Raw genomic sequence first — 22,556 nt, forward strand, 5'->3', positions numbered from 1 at the left:
TTCTGCTACTTGTTTGTAGTGTCAGATAAAGACAAGGTGAAATCAGCATACGGCCCCGCTGTTTTAGATCCTTGAAGAATGAGAAGCTGCATAGTTTAAGAGTCGGGTGTAAAGTTCAGAGCTCCCGTTCTGTTTTTGTTTGTTGCATTACCATAAGTATTATGTCTAACGTTTCTAATGCATCTGATAATACACAATAATAAGCAATTTTGTTTTACATATCACAAGACAGTTTAAGCACTAATGTATTATACGCAATTGCATTATTTATGCTAGACGATTGTTTCATAATAAATCATGGCCATAATTTTCTGAAATTGTGTGTGTGTGTATACAGTAGAGAGTCAATTATCCGAACTAATTGGGACTGATAATAGTTTGCATGATCGATTCGTATGGATAATTGAACAGGTATTAATTACTGTACCTTTAATAATGTATAGAATGAAGTTAACAAACACAGGTACTTAGTACCTACTGATGAGATATAGATAGTATCCTATTCTATCACATTACGCATACAAAATGACAAAGCTTTACAAATCATTAAATAAATGCAATTCAGTAAAACTTACAGTTAAAGTAATTAAATACTTTAATTAAATATACATTATACCAAACTTTGAAAATCATCAAAGAATACAATTCAGTACAACTTTGACACATTACAGAACTTTAAGAATCATTAAACTTTGAAAATTCAGTAAAATGTTTCTACACTTTGATACTTGCTGTTAAGGCATTGTAATAACGTGCAATTGAAATGAATAAAATAAAAGTTCTTAGCAACTCAATAACAGGATCTCCAGCCCTTACTGATGAAATAGAAGAAAAATCAAGGAGACTGTTTTAATTTGCTTAACTGCAACAATTTAAAGCACACAATGCTGCATCTAAGGTTTTCGGTGGTCTGAATAATTCTGTATCTTTCCTTTTTTTGGCATCTAAATCTCTAGTGTATATATATATACTTTAATGTGTTTCGTTGCTGTGAATTTATCTCTTGGAATATTTTTCTGCAAAATTGCTCTTGTCTCTTCATGCACGGGAAATGAATGAAAGCTTACTGTTGAATTGCACCGTGCTGAAGCTGAGCATGATGGGACACAGCAGTGATCACTGCAGTATCCTTCTCGTCACTGATATTTAAATGCTTTTGTAGCTGTGCCTGAACTACAACATCCTTTTTCTATTAGAAATTAAACAAACAAGTAAAAAAAAAAAAAAATTAAACCGTTCAATACAGCAAAGGAAAATATGTAAACAGGATTTCAAATAAACTGCTCATTCTCCGGAAATTGAGATAGCAGTATCCTGAAATGTGACGTCACTTGGTGCAAGCAGCGTATACAATGCGTAATAATACTTCAGTGTGTGGTGTTTGTCTACGAGACTGACCATGATTGGTATCTATAGGGTTTGTTGTATATTAATATCAAATAAACTTGATTTTACTGAGTTTGTATTTTTAGCAGTATTAGCAATAAAAAGTATGTCTCTGCGAGCGTACATGAATTTTTTTTTAATCACACGATATCACGATATGTAAATTATTATCGATATCGATATCATATCAAAATATCGATATTGGTGCCCACCCCTACTTTTTCCCCTTTAGCATATCGGACAATTGGATGGAAATCAGGTGGAATAGGGCTAATTCAGTAACTGTCAGCGCCATCTAGTGCACAGCTCTGTATTGCCAGCAATAGAAAAAGAATGAGATCCTCAGTGTCTGATCTTAAAATGCACAGGCTCTTAGTTCTATAAAAGGCAATGTCTGATATAGCTTGCGTTAGAAATATCTATGACATCTGGAAGGAAGTAGAACAAAAGAACAGCATCTAAGAGTCAAACCACAATAACACATAAAATATGAAAGAAAAGTCTGTAAATTGCTTTATGAATGCATAATTTATGAATGTAGATCATTGTAAATTGGTGTTCCCTCAGTATCCTAACAGCACTGCCTCTTCACGTGCGGTTGTTTCTCTCTGTTCCAGGTTCGAAGCGGGAGAGGAATGCTGTTGTACGGATCTACATTGACGCGAGCCCGGGCCCCAGTGAATCCCAGCACACTCTGATGGAGGAAGTCTCCCTCTCCCAGCACTCTGATCGAGCTGCTGTTGAACACACTGTCTTCCTGTCCCCCCTGTGAGTCATACAGCCAGCGCCTTGAAGGGGCTGCAGCTACTACAATGCTGTGCACTTCCATTCACTACACAGCTCTCTAATGGATAGTTTCAAAGAAACACATGTTATAGTAAACAGTACATGGTAATTTAGGGTTAGGATTAGAGTCAGTGTTAGGATTAGGATTAGAGTTAGGATTAGGATTAGGGTTAGGAGCAGGGTTAGGTTATTATTAGGATTAGGGTTAGGGTTAGGGTCAGGGTTAGTGTTAGGATTAGGGTGACCTAGTGGTGAAGTACCTCTCCTGCTTTGTAAAGAAGCCAGCTAGAGTTTAGAACAGCGTAATGAATATCAACCTGTAATGCAGTGCAAGTTCTGTGACTCATTGTTTCAGCTGCATCAGTAATGCCTCTCTCAATCAGTAATGTGAGTGTTTCTCCCCCTGGTGGTGGCAGGTATAACGACACAGCGCGGCAGTTCTTTGTGAATGTGAGCAGCGTCCTGTCTGAGGCGCAGGTGCAGGCCAGGGTGACTGTGTTCTCATCGCTCTGCCAGTTCTTCAGCCTGGAGGAGAAGCTCTGGAGCACGCAGGGCCTGAGCCCCCTGGAGCGCGCCAGCCTCCAGCAGGCACACTGCCTCACCCAGCACCTCACTGTCTTTGGAGCCAGCCTCTTCATCTACCCAGACGCCCTGATATTTCTGCCTCCCGTGAGTAACAGCTAACAGAGCCATCCAACCAAGCTTTACAGTCCACTGTTAACTCTTATTAGCACTAACAACATTACCACTGCCCCCTATAACAGAGCACTAACCAACCCTTTAAAACCCATGTTCTTAACTTGTATTAGCACTAGCAACATTACCACTGGTCTACCTCTAAAGGAGTCTTAACGAAAGTTTTAAAATACATTTCTTACCTCTTATGAGCACTAGCAACCTTATCACTGGTCCTATCTACAAAGGAGTCTTAACCAAAGTTGTAAAATGCACTTCTTACCTCTTGTTAGCAATAGCGTGATTAGCATTGGTCACCTGTTTTCTTTGCTTGTATTTCCTCTTCATTTTGGATAAACAGGACTCTACAATAAACAGCTGCTGCTGCTGCTTCCTGGGACCAAATCCCTGCTGTTCTGTCGCTCAGTTTAACCCTTACGACTCTGCTAACGATCTTTTTAATGTCTGCTTGTCAGACATTTCACGTAGGGGTTTGTGAGTTCTTTCTTATTGTAGTTGTCTTTCAGAAAGCAGATCCAGCTAAAGCAGTAGTGAAGAGGTTTGACAGTCTGTATGTGTTGATGGATGCTGTGTGTTGTGTGTCCAGCTCTGAGCTAGTTTCCTGTCCTCTCTGTTTCAGGCCCAGGGTCCGGTCCACAGCCACGTGGCGGTCATCACCTGCGCCATCCTACTGGCCATCTACCTGGCCACAGCACTGATCGCACACAAACTGGACGATATCGACGTGACCCACGTGGGGGTCATCCCACTCTGTGGACAGCCTGGCCGGTACCGCTACAGGGTCATGGTCAAGACGGGCTGGACCAAGGGCTCAGGTCAGTCACTGCTCAACCAGACTGCTAATAAGCTGTCCTACCAATTCCAAATTCCATTCCCTTTTACGCAATTCCTACACATCTTTGATCAAAATTGCAATTACCAGTGTTCTGTTAAAATTAGCTTCTCATAGTGGCAATACATTACTTCAATTTAAGTCACTGTTAGTCAATTAAATTGGCTGCAAAGGAAAGCAGTTGAACAATCACAACAATTATGTCTCTAAAATATCAGTTCCAATTCAATTGGAATTGGGAATTGATTTTAAAAAGGAATTGGAAAGGGAACGGATTTTGAAAAACAGGAATTGCCCCTGACCCTGAGTTTAATATCCTGTTGTGTGTGATCTCTGTCATTCTCTAATGCTATTTCTGCTTAGATCATTATTTACCAGGCACACTAACTAATGTCCTTTTTCAACCTCAAGGGCTGCTTCTTAAAGCTGAATTTCTGAAGTGAGGTGGTTTTTAGAAATGACCGCTAATTTATGTCCCCCTTACTGTGGCAATCGCAATACAAAATAACAGAGAGGACAGAAACCAGTGGTCTGAAACCACTTCACAGAATCAGCTTTTAGGAGTCATTTCAGAAGCAGATCCAGGGGATTGAGCAATGGGACAGCGACACTGTTTTGAACCCCTGTCCCCTATCTGTAGGCACGAGCGCCCACGTTGGAATCAGCCTGTACGGGCTCAATAAGAGCGGCTCCCGGCACCTGGACAAGGAGGGGGCCTTCAGCAGGAACAGCCTGGATGAGTTCCAGATCGAGACCGATGCCAACCTGGGGGAGATCTGGAAGATCAGGGTGTGGCACGACAACACTGGTGAGTGCTGAAAAATGTCCCCACGAGTGCTTGAAAAGTTGCCTGAAAATTGTCTCGACTCATATGGACTTAAGCGGGGGCTCAGAGGGAACAGAGACAAATGAAACTAAAAGCCCAGAGAGACTCTGTAACCATTGCGACAGTGAAGAGATTGTTTCAGAGACATTTTATTCTCCATGGGACCAAATACAGAAGAAGCTTTTCAATACATCTACTCGTACTGTTATTTTATATATTTTATATATATACAGACGTGCTCAAATTTGTTGGTACCCTTACAGCTCATTGAAATAATGCTTCATTCCTCCTGAAAAGTGATGAAATTAAAAGCTATCTTATCATGTATACTTGCATGCCTTTGGTATGTCATAGAATAAAGCAAAGAAGCTGTGAAGAGAGATGAATTATTGCTTATTCTACAAAGATATTCTAAAATGGCCTGGACACATTTGTTGGTACCCCTTAGAAAAGATAATAAATAATTGGATTATAGTGATATTTGAAACGAATTAGTTTCTTTAATTAGTATCACACATGTCTCCAATCTTGTAATCAGTCATTCAGCCTATTTAAATGGAGAAAAGTAGTCACTATGCTGTTTGGTATCATTGTGTGCACCACACTGAACATGTACCAGAGAAAGCAAAGGAGAGAGTTGTCTGAGGAGATCAGAAAGAAAATAATAGACAAGCATGGTAAAGGTAAAGGCTACAAGACCATCTCCAAGCAGCTTGATGTTCCTGTGACAACAGTTGCAAATATTATTAAGAAGTTTAAGGTCCATGGAACTGTAGCCAACCTCCCTGGGCGCGGCCGCAAGAGGAAAATCGACCCCAGATTGAACAGAAGGATAGTGCGAATGGTAGAAAAAGAACCAAGGATAACTGCCAAAGAGATACAAGCTGAACTCCAAGGTGAAGGTACGTCAGTTTCTGATCGCACCATCCGTCGCTTTTTGAGCGAAAGTGGGCTCCATGGAAGAAGACCCAGGAGGACTCCACTTTTGACAGAAAAACATAAAAAAGCCAGACTGGAATTTGCTAAAATGCATATTGACAAGCCACAATCCTTCTGGGAGAATGTCCTTTGGACAGATGAGTCAAAACTGGAGCTTTTTGGCAAGTCACATCAGCTCTATGACCACAGACGAAAAAATGAAGCTTCCTAAGAAAAGAACACCATACCTACAGTGAAACATGGAGGAGGCTCGGTTATGTTTTGGGGCTGCTTTGCTGCGCCTGGCACAGGGTGCCTTGAATCTGTGCAGGGCACAATGAAATCTCAAGACTATCAAGGCATTCTGGAGCGAAACGTACTGCCCAGTGTCAGAAAGCTCTGTCTCAGTCGTAGGTCATGGGTCCTCCAACAGGATAATGACCCAAAACACACAGCTAAAAGCACCCAAGAATGGATAAGAACAAAACATTGGACTATTCTGAAGTGGTCTTCTATGAGTCCTGCTCTGAATCCTATTGAACATCTATAGAAAGAGCTGAAAATTGCAGTCTGGAGAAGGCACCCATCAAACCTGAGACAGCTGGAGCAGTTTGCTCAGGAAGAGTGGGCCAAACTACCCATTAACAGGTGCAGAAGTCTCATTGAGAGCTACAGAAAACGTTTGATTGCAGTGATTGCCTCTAAAGGTTGTGCAACAAAATATTAGGTTAGCGGTCCCATCATTTTTGTCCATGCCATTTTCATTTGTTTTCTTATTTACAATATTATGTTGAATAAAAAATCAAAAGCAAAGTCTGATTTCTATTAAATATGGAATAAACAAAGGTGGATGCCAATTACTTTTGTCAGTTTCAAGTTATTTCAGAGAAAATTGTGCATTCTTCGTTTTTTGTGGAGGGGTACCAACAAATCTGAGCACGTCTGTATATATATACATGTTAAATATTTCTGTACATGTGGTACACTGAATTTCCCACTGCATGTCATGCCAATAAAGACCATTTGAATGAAATTGAATTGAGTGCCCCTGCCAGCCTCCAGCCTGGTTTGGAAGCCTGCAGTGTGTGTTGTTACCTGGGTGTTGTGCCTTCAGGTTTGGACCCTTCCTGGTACCTGCAGTATGTCATCGTGTGGGACAGACAGACGGACACCATGTACTTCTTCCTGGTGGAGGACTGGCTGTCTGTGGAGAACGAGAGGAACGAAGGCATGGTGGAAAAGGAGGTGCTCGCTGCCTGTGAGGAACTGCTCTGTTTATATACCTCCCCCCCTCAGGGGGCGCAGGGATCTAGTGTTATACCCATTAATACAGAGGAACATGCCACAGCAATGCAGTTTTCACCAGCATACTATAACTTTTTTAAGTGATTTACCATTGTCTGAATAATCACTTTAGCACACTGACAGAGTTAACTTTTAGAGAGATGGGCCTATGAAGCGTCTCATAAGAACATAAGAAAGGTTACAAACGAGAGGAGGCCATTTGTTGGTAGTAGCTTATTGATCCCAGAATCTCATCAAGCAGCTTCTTGAAGGATCCCAGGGTGTCAGCTTCAACAACATTACTGGGGAGTTGGCTCCAGGCTCCCACAATTCTCTGTGTAAAAAAGGGCCTCCTATTTTCTGTTTTGAATGCCCCTTTATTTAATCTCCATTTGTGACCCCTGGTCCTTGTTTCTTTTTTCAGGTCGAAAAAGTCCCCTAGGTCGACATTGTCAATACCTTTTAGAATTGAATGCTCAGATCGCCGCATAGTCTTCTTTGTTCAAGACTGAATAGATTAAATTATTTTGCCTGTCTGCATACGACATGCCTTTTAAACCCAGGATAATTCTGGTCACTCTCTTTGCACTCTTTCTAGAGCAGCAATATCCTTTTTGTAGCGAGGTGACCAGAACTGAAGTAACAGTAAGCAGTGATTTTAGAACAGGCGTCATTTTTAGAACAGGCGTCATTAATTAGTGTCATCTATCAGTCATGCTTTATTTGCAGTTTCATTGTTGAGTAATTAGAGAACAGCTGACCTCCATAGAAAACAATGGGAGAGCAGTGTCAGGCTGTTGTTTAATACAGACATTGTTCCAATGAGGTCTGTGCTCACATGTTTCCTGTGTTTGCTGTCTGTCTGACAGGCCCTCAGGAGCTACGTGGGTTCTGTCGGATTCTGGGTGCCCAGCTGCTGCGGGGGGTGTGGGACGCGCACCTGTGGGTGTCAGTGTGGGAGCGCCCACCTCGGAGCCGATTCACCCGGGTGCAAAGAGTCACCTGCTGCGCCCTCCTACTGTACCTCTACCTGGCAGCAGGGGCGCTGTGGTACGGGGCAGTGGGGGACAAACACACCAGGTCAGTCAGTATTCTTTGCAATTTCAAGAATTTTACCTGTTGTGCAGTTCTGAAAGAAACACATGTACAGTAAACATGTAGTTTCATTTGAAATCATCTGGTACAACACTAGGTTCAAGAAATCTCTGTTTAAAAGTTACTTTCAGGTAGATCTGCACTTTCTTGGTTACCTGGAGAATTACATTGTTCCCACCCCTTAAATGCCTTCTTTCCTGACATTAACCAACCAGCTGCTTCCCCTATTGACTGACATACTTTCTGCCAATAACATTCTCCAAAAGCACTGCTGAGGTGAGATGACCTAGTACCAGATATCACTTCAGATGAGACTTGTAACGGGGAATAATAATAATAATAATAGTAATAATAGTAATAGTAGCTGTGTTCTCTCTCTCCCTGCAGGGGTCCAGTCTCAGCCCATGTGTTAGTAAACGCAGAGACCATCGCTGTGGGGATGACCATCGCAGCCCTGGTGTGTCCGATCTACCTGCTCTTCACTTTCCTCTTCAGGAGAACGCGCAGCAAGGTATCCCTCCTGCCCTCGCCTCTCCCTCGCCTCTCCCTCTCCTCTCACCTGTCCTTTCCCCCTCCCCTCTGTAACCGCTCTCTCTGTGTTCTCTCAGGTGACAGTGGAAGACCCTGAGCCCCAGCCCTCAGAGCCCCTCACTGTGGAGATGGATGTGTTCCTGGAGCACTCTGAGCTGGGCAGCTCCTCCTTCCTGTCTCTGCCAGGCAGGCTGGACTCCATCATGGACGGGGCCTCGGACTCGTCGGTCAGCCTTATACAGCACAGAGACACACAGGCAGACACACTGACACACTGACACACAGGCAGACACACTGACACACAGACAGATATCACACTGACACACATGCAGACACACTGACACACAGACAGATATCACACTGACAGGCAGTCACACTGACACAGACACACAGATACATATCACACAAACACATGCTGATGCTCGCAGACACTCTCACATAGACACATATTACACAGACACGCAGGTGTTAACATTTTTCTGGGTGGATACCGCTCCTCAATGATTACCAGCCTCTAATTCCAGCAGTGAATTTGTATTGGATCACAAATGAATCATGTGAAAGACTGCTACATATTACAGTGACTCTGTACTACAGGGAAACGGTAGCACAAGTGCATCTACACTGGGGTGAGGCTGTGATTACTAGAATGGTACAACAGTGGGATCATTTGCCACCAGAATCACATTGCAGTGCCATAGTACCATATCAATGTGCACGGGTTTTATAAGGGTGTTAATGATGCTGAATTGTAATCATTGCACTGCCATGGCACCATATCACTGTGCACGGGTTTTGTAAAGGTGTTAATGATGTTGAATTGTAATCCTCAGGAATCTTTGGGAAGTAAGAAGCTGGAATCGGCCCTGGGCAATCCCACTAAACTGGACAATGAGAGGTAAACCTGAGTCACGCTGGAGTGTTGCTGTTCCAACATGTATTTGTAACACGGTTTGTCATCCTCCCTGGTGACCGGGACACAGTCAGGGCATCACAGGTTTAAGTGTTATAGAGGATCAGGATCCGGGGGGCGTGGAGGTGCCCTGTCCATCCGTATGACGTCGTGGTGAGGATTCTTTAGCACAAGTTATTGAGGATAGCAGAGTCCTGCCCTGTCTGTCCGTATGACGTCACAGTGAGGATTCTTTAATACAAGTTATTGAGGATAGCAGAGTCCTGCCCTGTCTGTCCGTATGACGTCACGGTGAGGATTCTTTAATACAAGTTATTGAGGATGGCAGAGTCCTGCCCTGTCTGTCAGTATGACGTCACGGTGAGGATTCTTTAATACAAGTTATTGAGGATAGCAGAGTCCTGCCCTGTCTGTCCGTATGACGTAACGGTGAGGATTCTTTAGCACAGGTTATTGAGGATAGCAGAGTCCTGCCCTGTCTGTCCATATGACGTCATGGTGAGGATTCTTTAATACAAGTTATTGAGGATGGCAGAGTCCTGCCCTGTCTGTCCGTATGACGTCACGGTGAGGATTCTTTAATACAAGTTATTGAGGATAGCAGAGTCCTGCCCTGTCTGTCCGTATGACGTCACGGTGAGGATTCTTTAATACAAGTTATTGAGGATGGCAGAGTCCTGCCCTGTCTGTCCGTATGACGTCACGGTGAGGATTCTTTAATACAAGTTATTGAGGATAGCAGAGTACTGCCCTGTCTGTCCGTATGACGTCACGGTGAGGATTCTTTAGCACAAGTTATTGAGGATAGCAGAGTCCTGCCCTGTCTGTCCGTATGACGTCACGGTGAGGATTCTTTAATACAAGTTATTGAGGATGGCAGAGTCCTGCCCTGTCTGTCCGTATGACGTCACGGTGAGGATTCTTTAATACAAGTTATTGAGGATAGCAGAGTCCTGCCCTGTCTGTCCGTATGACGTCGTGGTGAGGATTCTTTAATACAAGTTATTGAGGATGGCAGAGTCCTGCCCTGTCTGTCCGTATGACGTCACGGTGAGGATTCTTTAATACAAGTTATTGAGGATAGCAGAGTCTGGCGGGACAGGGTCTGTGTGTGTCTGTAAGTCTGTCACTCTTACCTTTACATATGTCTAGAGAAGTGCTTTTGCCCAGTTGTGATGAATCTGAACATTCTCTAGCACAATATATTAAGAGAATCAGAATCTGTAGTTTCAAATATCATTATATTATTTTTTTATTTGTCTTACTATTACAATTGTATTTGAATTTGTCTGGATAAACCTATGTGCCTGTGAATATATGTTCCCCCCTGAATATTTGTTCCCTTCAGGAATGAATATTTATTCCCCCTAGGAACCCATATTTGAGAATATTGGTTCTCCTCCTGAATATTTGTACCCCCTTACTTTTTATCAGTATTGGGTATGCAGTGTTGATTAGTATTGGGTATGCAGTGTTGATGTGTTTGTGTTGATCAGTATTTGGTATACAGTGTTGATCAGTATCGGGTATGCAGTGTTGATGTGTTTGTGTTGATCAGTATTGGGTATGCAATGTTGATGTGTTTGTGTTGATCAGTATTGGGTATGCAGTGTTGATGTGTTTGTGTTGATCAGTATTGGGTATGTAGTGTTGATCAGTATTGGGTATGCAGTGTTGATGTGTTTGTGTTGATCAGTATTGGGTATGCAGTGTTGATGTGTTTGTGTTGATCAGTATTGGGTATGCAGTGTTGATGTGTTTGTGTTGCTCAGTATTGGGTATGCAGTGTTGATGTGTTTGTGTTGCTCAGTATTGGGTATGCAGTGTTGATGTGTTTGTGTTGATCAGTATTGGGTATGCAGTGTTGATCAGTATTGGGTATGCAGTGTTGATGTGTTTGTGTTGATCAGTATTGGGTATGCAGTGTTGATCAGTATTGGGTATGCAGTGTTGATGTGTTTGTGTTGATCAGTATTGGGTATGCAGTGTTGATGTGTTTGTGTTGATCACTATTGGGTATGCAGTGTTGATGTGTTTGTGTTGATCAGTATCGGGTATGCAGTGTTGATGTGTTTGTGTTGATCAGTATTGGGTATGCAGTGTTGCTGTGTTTGTGTTGCTCAGTATTGGGTATGCAGTGTTGATGTGTTTGTGTTGATCAGTATTGGTTATGTAGTGTTGATCAGTATTGGTATGCAGTGTTGATGTGTTTGTGTTGATCAGTATTGGGTATGCAATGTTGATGTGTTTGTGTTGATCAGTATTGGGTATGCAGTGTTGATGTGTTTGTGTTGATCAGTATTGGGTATGTAGTGTTGATCAGTATTGGGTATGCAGTGTTGATGTGTTTGTGTTGATCAGTATTGGGTATGCAGTGTTGATGTGTTTGTGTTGATCAGTATTGGGTATGCAGTGTTGATGTGTTTGTGTTGCTCAGTATTGGGTATGCAGTGTTGATGTGTTTGTGTTGCTCAGTATTGGGTATGCAGTGTTGATGTGTTTGTGTTGATCAGTATTGGGTATGCAGTGTTGATCAGTATTGGGTATGCAGTGTTGATGTGTTTGTGTTGATCAGTATTGGGTATGCAGTGTTGATCAGTATTGGGTATGCAGTGTTGATGTGTTTGTGTTGATCAGTATTGGGTATGCAGTGTTGATGTGTTTCTGTTGATCACTATTGGGTATGCAGTGTTGATGTGTTTGTGTTGATCAGTATCGGGTATGCAGTGTTGATGTGTTTGTGTTGATCAGTATTGGGTATGCAGTGTTGATGTGTTTGTGTTGCTCAGTATTGGGTATGCAGTGTTGATGTGTTTGTGTTGATCAGTATTGGGTATGCAGTGTTGATGTGTTTGTGTTGATCAGTATTGGGTATGCAGTGTTGATGTGTTTGTGTTGATCAGTATTGGGTATGCAGTGTTGATGTGTTTGTGTTGCTCAGTATTGGGTATGCAGTGTTGATGTGTTTGTGTTGATCAGTATTGGGTATGCAGTGTTGATCAGTATTGGGTATGCAGTGTTGATGTGTTTGTGTTGATCACTATTGGGTATGCAGTGTTGATGTGTTTGTGTTGATCAGTATTGGGTATGCAGTGTTGATCAGTATTGGGTATGCAGTGTTGATGTGTTTGTGTTGATCAGTATTGGGTATGCAGTGTTGATGTGTTTGTGTTGATCAGTATTGGGTATGCAGTGTTGATGTGTTTGTGTTGATCAGTATTGGGTATGCAGTGTTGATCAGTATTGGGTATGCAGTGTTGATGTGTTTGTGTTGATCAGTATCGGGTATGCAGTGTTGATGTGTTTGTGTTGATCAGTATTGGGTATGCAGTGTTGATCAGTATTGGGTATGCAGTGTTGATGTGTTTGTTTTGCTCAGTATCGGGTATGCAGTGTTGATGTGTTTGTGTTGATCAGTATTGGGTATGCAGTGTTGATGTGTTTGTGTTGATCAGTATTGGGTATGCAGTGTTGATGTGTTTGTGTTGCTCAGTATTGGGTATGCAGTGTTGATGTGTTTGTGTTGATCAGTATTGGGTATGCAGTGTTGATGTGTTTGTGTTGATCAGTATTGGGTATGCAGTGTTGATGTGTTTGTGTTGATCAGTATTGGGTATGCAGTGTTGATGTGTTTGTGTTGATCAGTATCGGGTATGCAGTGTTGATGTGTTTGTGTTGATCAGTATTGGGTATGCAGTGTTGATGTGTTTGTGTTGATCAGTATCGGGTATGCAGTGTTGATCAGTATTGGGTATGCAGTGTTGATGTGTTTGTGTTGATCAGTATTGGGTATGCAGTGTTGATGTGTTTGTGTTGCTCAGTATTGGGTATGTAGTGTTGATGTGTTTGTGTTGATCAGTATTGGGTATGCAGTGTTGATGTGTTTGTGTTGATCAGTATTGGGTATGCAGTGTTGATGTGTTTGTGTTGATCAGTATTGGGTATGCAGTGTTGATCAGTATTGGGTATGCAGTGTTGATGTGTTTGTGTTGATCAGTATCGGGTATGCAGTGTTGATGTGTTTGTGTTGATCAGTATCGGGTATGCAGTGTTGATGTGTTTGTGTTGATCAGTATTGGGTATGCAGTGTTGATCAGTATTGGGTATGCAGTGTTGATGTGTTTGTGTTGATCAGTATTGGGTATGCAGTGTTGATGTGTTTGTGTTGATCAGTATTGGGTATGCAGTGTGGATCAGTATTGGGTATGCAGTGTTGATGTGTTTGTGTTGATCAGTATCGGGTATGCAGTGTTGATGTGTTTGTGTTGATCAGTATTGGGTATGCAGTGTTGATGTGTTTGTGTTGATCAGTATCGGGTATGCAGTGTTGATCAGTATTGGGTATGCAGTGTTGATGTGTTTGTGTTGATCAGTATTGGGTATGCAGTGTTGATGTGTTTGTGTTGCTCAGTAATGGGTATGTAGTGTTGATGTGTTTGTGTTGATCAGTATTGGGTATGCAGTGTTGATGTGTTTGTGTTGATCAGTATTGGGTATGCAGTGTTGATGTGTTTGTGTTGATCAGTATTGGGTATGCAGTGTTACTCAGTATTGGGTATGCAGTGTTGATGTGTTTGTGTTGATCAGTATTGGGTATGAAGTGTTGATCAGTATTGGGTATGCAGTGTTGATGTGTTTGTGTTGATCAGTATCGGGTATGCAGTGTTGATCAGTATTGGGTATGCAGTGTTGATGTGTTTGTGTTGATCAGTATTGGGTATGCAGTGTTGATCAGTATTGGGTATGCAATGTTGATGTGTTTGTGTTGATCAGTATTGGGTATGCAGTGTTGATGTGTTTGTGTTGATCAGTATTGGGTATGCAGTGTTGATGTGTTTGTGTTGATCAGTATTGGGTATGCAGTGTGGATCAGTATTGGGTATGCAGTGTTGATGTGTTTGTGTTGATCAGTATCGGGTATGCAGTGTTGATGTGTTTGTGTTGATCAGTATTGGGTATGCAGTGTTGATGTGTTTGTGTTGATCAGTATCTGGTATGCAGTGTTGATGTGTTTGTGTTGATCAGTATTGGGTATGCAGTGTTGATGTGTTTGTGTTGATCAGTATCGGGTATGCAGTGTTGATCAGTATTGGGTATGCAGTGTTTATGTGTTTGTGTTGATCAGTATTGGGTATGCAGTGTTGATGTGTTTGTGTTGCTCAGTATTGGGTATGTAGTGTTGATGTGTTTGTGTTGATCAGTATTGGGTATGCAGTGTTGATGTGTTTGTGTTGATCAGTATTGGGTATGCAGTGTTGATGTGTTTGTGTTGATCAGTATCGGGTATGCAGTGTTGATGTGTTTGTGTTGATCAGTATTGGGTATGCAGTGTTGATGTGTTTGTGTTGATCAGTATCGGGTATGCAGTGTTGATCAGTATTGGGTATGCAGTGTTGATGTGTTTGTGTTGCTCAGTATTGGGTATGCAGTGTTGATGTGTTTGTGTTGATCAGTATTGGGTATGCAGTGTTGATCAGTATTGGGTATGCAGTGTTGATGTGTTTGTGTTGATCAGTATTGGGTATGCAGTGTTGATCAGTATCGGGTATGCAGTGTTGATGTGTTTGTGTTGATCATTATCTGGTATGCAGTGTTGATGTGTTTGTGTTGATCAGTATTGGGTATGCAGTGTTGATGTGTTTGTGTTGATCAGTATCTGGTATGCAGTGTTGATCAGTATTGGGTATGCAGTGTTGATGTGTTTGTGTTGATCAGTATTGGGTATGCAGTGTTGATGTGTTTGTGTTGCTCAGTATTGGGTATGCAGTGTTGATGTGTTTGTGTTGATCAGTATTGGGTATGCAGTGTTGATGTGTTTGTGTTGATCAGTATTGGGTATGCAGTGTTGATGTGTTTGTGTTGATCAGTATCGGGTATGCAGTGTTGATGTGTTTGTGTTGATCAGTATTGGGTATGCAGTGTTGATGTGTTTGTGTTGATCAGTATTGGGTATGCAGTGTTGATGTGTTTGTGTTGCTCAGTATTGGGTATGCAGTGTTGATGTGTTTGTGTTGATCAGTATTGGGTATGCAGTGTTGATCAGTATTGGGTATGCAGTGTTGATGTGTTTGTGTTGATCAGTATTGTGTATGCAGTGTTGATGTGTTTGTGTTGCTCAGTATTGGGTATGCAGTGTTGATGTGTTTGTGTTGATCAGTATCGGGTATGCAGTGTTGGTCAGTATTGGGTATGCAGTGTTGATGTGTTTGTGTTGATCAGTATCGGGTATGCAGTGTTGATGTGTTTGTGTTGATCAGTATTGGGTATGCAGTGTTGATGTGTTTGTGTTGCTCAGTATTGGGTATGCAGTGTTGATGTGTTTGTGTTGATCAGTATTGGGTATGCAGTGTTGATGTGCTTGTGTTGATCAGTATCGGGTATGCAGTGTTGATGTGTTTGTGTTGATCAGTATTGGGTATGCAGTGTTGATGTGTTTGTGTTGATCAGTATTGGGTATGCAGTGTTGATCAGTATTGGGTATGCAGTGTTGATGTGTTTGTGTTGATCAGTATCGGGTATGCAGTGTTGATCAGTATTGGGTATGCAGTGTTGATCAGTATCGGGTATGCAGTGTTGATCAGTATTGGGTATGCAGTGTTGATCAGTATTGGGTAGTGCAGTGTTGCTTGAGTACCCCGTGGTGAATGCTTATGCTCCCTGTCTCTGCAGCTTCTTGAAGCATTGGCCCTCTTGCGACAGTATCTTCGATATCCCTGACCTACTCTCTGCAGAGCCCTCTGTGAGCCGCAGTCGAATCCTCAAGAGGAAGAAAGCAGTCCTGAAGCTGGGTCTGGAGTCTCCCTCCAGCTCTGAGGATGATCCCCTGTCCTTCTCCCTGTCTGGGTCTGAGCGCTACCACCTCACCCTCTCCGGTAAGGAAATACTGCACTCCCTCTATCAGCAAGACACGGGGTGGACGTCACATGGAGACTGATCAATATGAATTTAATGACAAAACCTATTAGAAATAAAGGAGTGTATATTTAAAGTGTTTCATTCTTTCTTTGATTAACACCTAACTTTAATTTTATTTTTAAACAATAACCAACTAACTAAGTAATAGTGTTGTAATTCTCTTAAGCACTTAGTTTAGATGCTGCTGCCATAAATGTACATCATTAATACCTGCCAACAGAAATCAAGTACACTTTGAGGTACTGTCTTAATGTTTGGCACACAGCTGTATTCTTTGATTTTCTTCATTCAGTTCTACTACCAGTGTGTCCAGTAAAAAATAACCCCTTCACAGCTGCATTGCTTTGGCTTCTGTCCATTTCAATGATGCACACCACATGCTTTGATATAAGGGCTTTCTAGTTGGTACAGAGTTGTGCACTACAGACCTTTACAAGCTGTATTCTATGATTCTCTCTCTCTTGTCCAGTAGAAAGGAACATTTTCACTGCCACATTGTTTATAACCTCTGAACATACTGATGTTACTTTTTTACATTTTTATTTAACTTAATTTGACGTACCCCATAGATTATTCTTGCTTTGTTTTTGTACACAGAAACTCCCTTTTTTTAGTTGACCACGAGGTAACTATAATACTGTTTCTCCTCATTTTCTTGGTTTCCTGATCATGCAGGTTCTATTGTGTGTGTTTTATTATATTGTCCAGTCTCTCGCTGTGTTGCAGAGGAAGACCTGATAAAGTCCATCGCTGCAGACGAGAAGGCAGCAAGCGATTCCTCAGGCCGAGTGACCTCAGACAGCGGTCGCTTCTCCCCTCGAGCTGACACTGACCTCTCCGACCTGTGAGTACCATGACCCAGGGAGCACAGTGGATAGAGCACTGGACTGCAGTGTTGGAATGTCCTGCTGTATCAACCAGAACTATTAAACACTCAATAGTGTTACACTTAGAAATACTAAGAAACTTCATAACTTTTTGACTCAAAGGCATTGAAAAAGACGTCCAGTTGAAACGTTAGTCGTTACATTTCTTTTAGAAGTTCTAAATGTCTTGCAGTAATAATAATTTAGTGTTTAGTCAATGATACTGTGATTTTTGTCTGAGATTTTTCATTACAGTCACTGTTTCAAAATGGTGCACGCCCCTAGTAGTCATTTTTATACATGATGGTTAACAAACAGATACAAATAGAATAACGATGGGTCAAAATTTATAATCACACAATAATGTCTCCAGTTGGTTTTGGACAGTAAATTATAATAATTGTGAAATTTGAAAGGTGTTTGTCTTTTTCAGGTGTGTGGTGAAGCTCTCTTGTTTAACCCACTGAATGCAAATACGAATATCAGCAAGGTTTTTTTTTCCCTTGTATTTTTGTTTTCTTACTTTTGAAAAATGTCTCCTTAAATCCTTGTGTTATTGATTCGAACCTCATTGTTTGGTTGAATGTCCACATTTTGTCCGTTGTACTGTGCTTGTTGTAGCGAGAGCGATAATGGAGACTTCCTTACAGCTAGTAAATGTAAACAGGCTCCCCTTAATCAGTTCAGTCCCTGCAGAGGAGCCGTGTTGTAATCAGTGTGTGTGCTGCAGGGCTGCTGCTCACAGCGTGTGTCTCGTCCTGTCTAGGCTGCAGAGCTCGTGCAGTGGCTGGTCAGACCTGGTTGATGAGAGGAAGCAGTACGGGGGTCAGCTGCACAAATCCATCTCCTGCATCTCAGGGTTTACCTCGGCCAGCAGCTTCCTCCCCAGCCCTGAGCCCCCTTCCCACCCCGGCTCTGCCTTCTCCACTCGCATCGGTCAGTAAACTTGAAGTAAAAGATTCAGACTTTTAAACTGAAGAATTGATTAAAGGGTTGAGTTGTAATCTTGGTTTGTGTGTTTGTGCAGGCGTGTCTCGTCGGCCCCGCCCCTGGCTCCTCCCCCCCTGGGTGCTGAGCGCCACCTATCTGCTGGTCCTGGCAGTGCTGGTGGGTTGCGTGGCTCTCGCTGTGCTCTATGGCTCCTCCTTCCGCAGCCCGGTCCTCCTCATGTGGCTCATCTCCTTCCTGTCTGCCTTCCTCACCTCCGCACTTATCATCGAGCCGGCCAAGGTGAGATTGCAGTGTGCGTGCGTCTCTGTGTCTCTATATGGGTGTGCGTGTGTTTTTGTCTGTATCTCTGTGTGTGCATGTGTGTGTTCAAGTGCTTTATTGGCATGACTGATTATTTGATTATTACAAGTATTGCCAAAGCAATGATGGGTAAATTCCATCTTTACAATTAACATTTAAAACATATGTAAATGTTACATTAAGTAAATTATTATTATTTGTTTATTTATCTTTATCCAAGGCGACTTATAGAGACTAGGATGTGTGAACTATGTATCAGCTGCAGAGTCACTTACAATTACGTGTCACCCGAAAGACGGAGCACAAGGAGGTTAAGTGACTTGCTCAGGGTCACACAATTAGTCAGTGGCTGAGATGGGATTTGAACCGGGGACCTTTGGGTTACAAGCCCTTTTCTTAACCACTGGACCACACAGCCTCAAATAAAACAAAAACAACACAGTATACTTAAAACAAATCACAACAACAGTTATAATGATATATATTCTATTTTTGGGAAGAAGGCTTCCCTTAATGGATTATATTTGGAGCACTGCAATAGAAAGTGTAACTCTGTCTGGACCTGGTTGAGAGGACAGTGAGCACACAACCTGTCCTCTTTGGGCAGCCATGTCTGCCTGTGTCGGCCGGTCTCCATGGCCACGCTGTGCTCACTGAGCCTGTACTTTGTTAAGATCTGTCTCTGTTTATTGTCTTTCACCCTGGTCAGGTATTCAGCCAGGGTGTAGTGTCTTTTTAGGGCCTTATAGCATTCCAGTTTGCTTTGTGTTTTAGCGTGTATGTCCCAATGAATAAGGTATTCTTGTTTGTTTAGTGCTATAATTTGGTTGACTCTGATTGTGTGTGTTGGAGTGGTGCTGTCCTGAAGCTGGTTGGTATTAGTGTGTGTTAGTGCAGTGAGCTTCAGGACCAGCTGGCTGAGGGGACTCTGCTCTGGGCTCAGCTCTTGGCATTGCAGGGCTCTATGTTGGTAAGAGTTTGGGTTGCTGTCTTTTAGATGAAGCCAAAATGTAATTGCTCTTTTTGGATATTAATCAATAGTGGGTATTGGCTTAATTCAGCCCTGCATGCATTGTTTGGAGTTTTCCTTTGTATTTGCAGGATACTTTTGCAGAACTCTGTATGCAGGGCTTCTATTGGGTGTTTGTCCCATTTTGTAAAATCTTGCTCTGTGAGAGGACCCCACACTTCACTGCCATACAGGGCAATGGGTTAGATGACACTTTCAAAATTTCTTTAGCAAATTTTAATTAGGATCATTATATGATTTTTTTTTTTAATAGCATAAAATGCCCTGCGTGCTTTTTCTTTTAGTGCATTCACAGGTTGAAACTCCCTGACGCGCTGATTTCTAGGCCTAGATAGGTGTAGTGTGTGCAGTGTTCTAAAGTGTTTTTGCCCAGGGTGAAGTGGTACTTATTTCTCTGAGATCTGGCTTTCTTCTGGAATATCATGACTCTGGTCTTGTTCATGTTTACTGCCAGGGCCCAGGTCTGACAGTACTGCAGTGACAGGCTCTGCTGAAGCTCCTGTTCTGTGGGCAACAACAGGACCAGGTCATCTGCATAGAGCCCACGCCCTTGTGAGAAAAATTCTGTTCATTTGTTGTCAATCTTAACCCCGCATTTATATTCTGTATGCATAGATTTGATGATGTCATATACTTTACTCCCTACATCGCTTTGTATAAGTTTGTAAAATAATCCTTCATGCTAAATTGAGGCAAAAGCATTTTTAAAATCTATAAAACAAGCAAATATTTTCCTTTTATTTTGGTTTACATGTTTGTCTATTAGGGTGTGCAGTGTGTAAATATGGTCAGATGTCCGGTGTTTTGGTAGGAATCCAATCTGATTCTTACTCAAGCCACTGTGTTCGGTAAGGAAGGCCAGTATCCGGGCGTTAATGATACTGCAGAACACCTTCCCCAGATTACTCCTCACACAGATGCCCCGGTAGTTACTGGGGTCAAATTTGTCTCCTTTTTTATATATGGGTGTAATTAATCCTTGATTCCAGATGACAGGGAAATAACCCACCTTTAGAATTATATTGAGGAGTTTGAGCAGGGCCTCCTGCAGCTTGGGGCTGCTGTGTTTCAGCATCTCATTGGAGATGCTGTCTGTCCCGCTGGCTTTTCTATTCTGGAGGGCCTGCAGTTTCTCCTTTAGTTCATGCTCAGTGATCGGGTAGTCCAGGGGGTTCTGATTGTCTTTAATTGACAATTCCATTTGTTCTAGTTTTTCATAAATATTTTTTTGGTCTAATATTTGTTCATTTTGTGGTATTGTTTTGTATAGTTTTTCAAAATGTTCTTTCCATGTGTTTCCATTTTGAATAGCCAATTCATCAGGTTTTGATTTATTCAGTTTGTTCCAATTTTCCCAGAATCTATTTGAGTTAATAGACTCCTCGATTTCTTTCTCTCTCTCTCTCTCTCTCTCTCTCTCTCTCTCTCTCTCTCTCTCTCTCTCTGTGTTGCAGGTGGTGCTGCAGGCTCTGTTCAGGGGTATGAATGTAGTGTGTGTGGAGTCCCCTGACAGCCTCTCTCTCTGTCTCTGTGCTGCAGGCTCTGTTAAGGGGTATGACTGTAGTGTGTGTGGAGTCCCCTGACAGCCTCTCTCTCTGTCTCTGTGCTACAGGTGGTGCTGCAGGCTCTGTTCCAGGCCCTGGTTCTGAAGGCTGTGGACCCGGACGAGGGAGATACTCTGGTGGAGGAGCCCCTCATTAAGAGGTCCTCGGAGAGGCTTGGTAAGGTGCGGGCTCCCTATGGATATGGGCTGCTGCATGCCAAGGAGGAGGCGCGCAGAGTCCGAGCCCTGCGCCAGCTCATGAAGGTACTGTACACACTGCAGCACTTTCCAAAGCCCATCGCACCTGGCTTCTTCACTCTTGGTTATTACCCGTTCTAACACTCACTTGACCTGTCTCCTCCTAGGATTGTATTGTGCACATGCTGTTCCTGTTGGTGGTTCTGGTGGTGAACTACCAGGGCAGTTTCCATGACAACAATGGCAGGCTGTTGCACGCAGCTGTCAGGCACGCCCTCCTCTCCACCCCTCGGGAGGGTCCGAACTTCACCGCACTGCGAGGGTAGGCAGGGCAATGTACACCGCTAGGAGTCTCCATACAGTAGAACCTGTCATATCCCATCCTGTAAGATACCATACCCCCTATAGGAGTCTCCATACAGTAGAACCTGTGTTGTGCTGTGTTAGTAATGTGTGTGCTGTGTTAGTAATGTGTGTGTATTGGTTGTGTCTGCAGGGGCGTGGAGGCCTGGCTATGGATGGACTCTGTGCTGGTGTCTCACCTCTACAGGAACCCCAGCCTCAGTCTGGTGGGAGTGCCTCGACTCAGACAGCTCCACTCCCAGGGAGGTATGACACCCTGCCTGGGATTCAAACTGTGACACATAATAAAACACTGGGGGTGATAGAGGGTGGAGAGAGCGGGATAAAACATGTGGGGACAGATAGAGGGTTAGGGAGAGAGTGGATAGGGAGTGGGGAAGATTATGTAAGGATAAAGTGGGTAGGGCTGCGAGAGAGGGGTAGGAAGAAGGTGGGTGTAGAGAAAGAGGACAGAAGTGGAGGGTGCAGGGGTGGATTAACGCACAGGCCCCTCGGGGCCCCAGCCACTTAGGGGGCCCCCAGTAAAACTCACTGTAACCGGTGGATCAAAATATAGCAGTAAATAAATATAGCAAAAATGTAGCAATAAATAAATATTATTTAATATAATATAATAATGGATGAATACAATATCCAGGTATAAGTATATCAGAATTTTGTCTCTGAAAGATCTCTCCGCTATCAAATCAAATACTGTACTACGTATTTTTATCATAAACTCCACACACACACCTCAGGCCTCTAATATGCAAATAAGTGATGTGTGATGTGAGTGCATGGAGTCATGGATGTAACTATTTATTTAGTATTATTAAATTTAAATGTATTAAATATCTGAAGCAGTAGCACTGTTATCCCAGTATTTAAAGAACATTGTATTATTCACTAGTTTACACACAAAACACATCCTAATGTAAATTGAAATGCAGGTAACTGTAGTTCTTTTTCAAATTAACTACACATTTTTTAATCTTTTCACAGGTCATGTGTTATATATCGTGTTATATACATGTATCTTATTTTATCACTTTTTTCCCCTTTTGAACAACTTTATTCTGCAGCGGGTCGAGCGTTTTCTAGTAAAATATTCCATTAAGGAAGGTTGCTGAAGTTGCCTCCTTTA

The 22,556-nt window shown here is 42.5% G+C and overlaps 1 protein-coding gene across 2 annotated transcripts in view; it reads left to right on the plus strand.

Annotated features, from left to right (window-relative positions):
• pkd1b (polycystic kidney disease 1b) overlaps nt 1-22,556 on the plus strand; it is a 97,231-nt gene that overhangs the window by 64,804 nt on the left and 9,871 nt on the right. The window contains exons 25-40 of one of the 2 annotated variants that reach the window (XM_058989984.1): nt 2,004-2,154; nt 2,589-2,841; nt 3,488-3,683; nt 4,341-4,508; nt 6,559-6,702; nt 7,598-7,808; nt 8,211-8,334; nt 8,432-8,581; nt 9,188-9,252; nt 15,937-16,139; nt 16,909-17,026; nt 17,815-17,984; nt 18,076-18,278; nt 20,942-21,136; nt 21,238-21,392; nt 21,567-21,679. In XM_058989984.1, the coding sequence (XP_058845967.1) occupies nt 2,004-2,154; nt 2,589-2,841; nt 3,488-3,683; nt 4,341-4,508; nt 6,559-6,702; nt 7,598-7,808; nt 8,211-8,334; nt 8,432-8,581; nt 9,188-9,252; nt 15,937-16,139; nt 16,909-17,026; nt 17,815-17,984; nt 18,076-18,278; nt 20,942-21,136; nt 21,238-21,392; nt 21,567-21,679 (2,619 nt within the window). Of the gene's footprint in view, nt 1-2,003; nt 2,155-2,588; nt 2,842-3,487; nt 3,684-4,340; nt 4,509-6,558; nt 6,703-7,597; nt 7,809-8,210; nt 8,335-8,431; nt 8,582-9,187; nt 9,253-15,936; nt 16,140-16,908; nt 17,027-17,814; nt 17,985-18,075; nt 18,279-20,783; nt 20,915-20,941; nt 21,137-21,237; nt 21,393-21,566; nt 21,680-22,556 lie in introns of those variants that run through there. The other variant, XM_058989985.1, reaches the window with a different exon arrangement.

The sequence above is a fragment of the Acipenser ruthenus genome, chromosome 17 (genome assembly GCF_902713425.1).
Source record: "Acipenser ruthenus chromosome 17, fAciRut3.2 maternal haplotype, whole genome shotgun sequence".
Taxonomy (NCBI): domain Eukaryota; kingdom Metazoa; phylum Chordata; class Actinopteri; order Acipenseriformes; family Acipenseridae; genus Acipenser; species Acipenser ruthenus.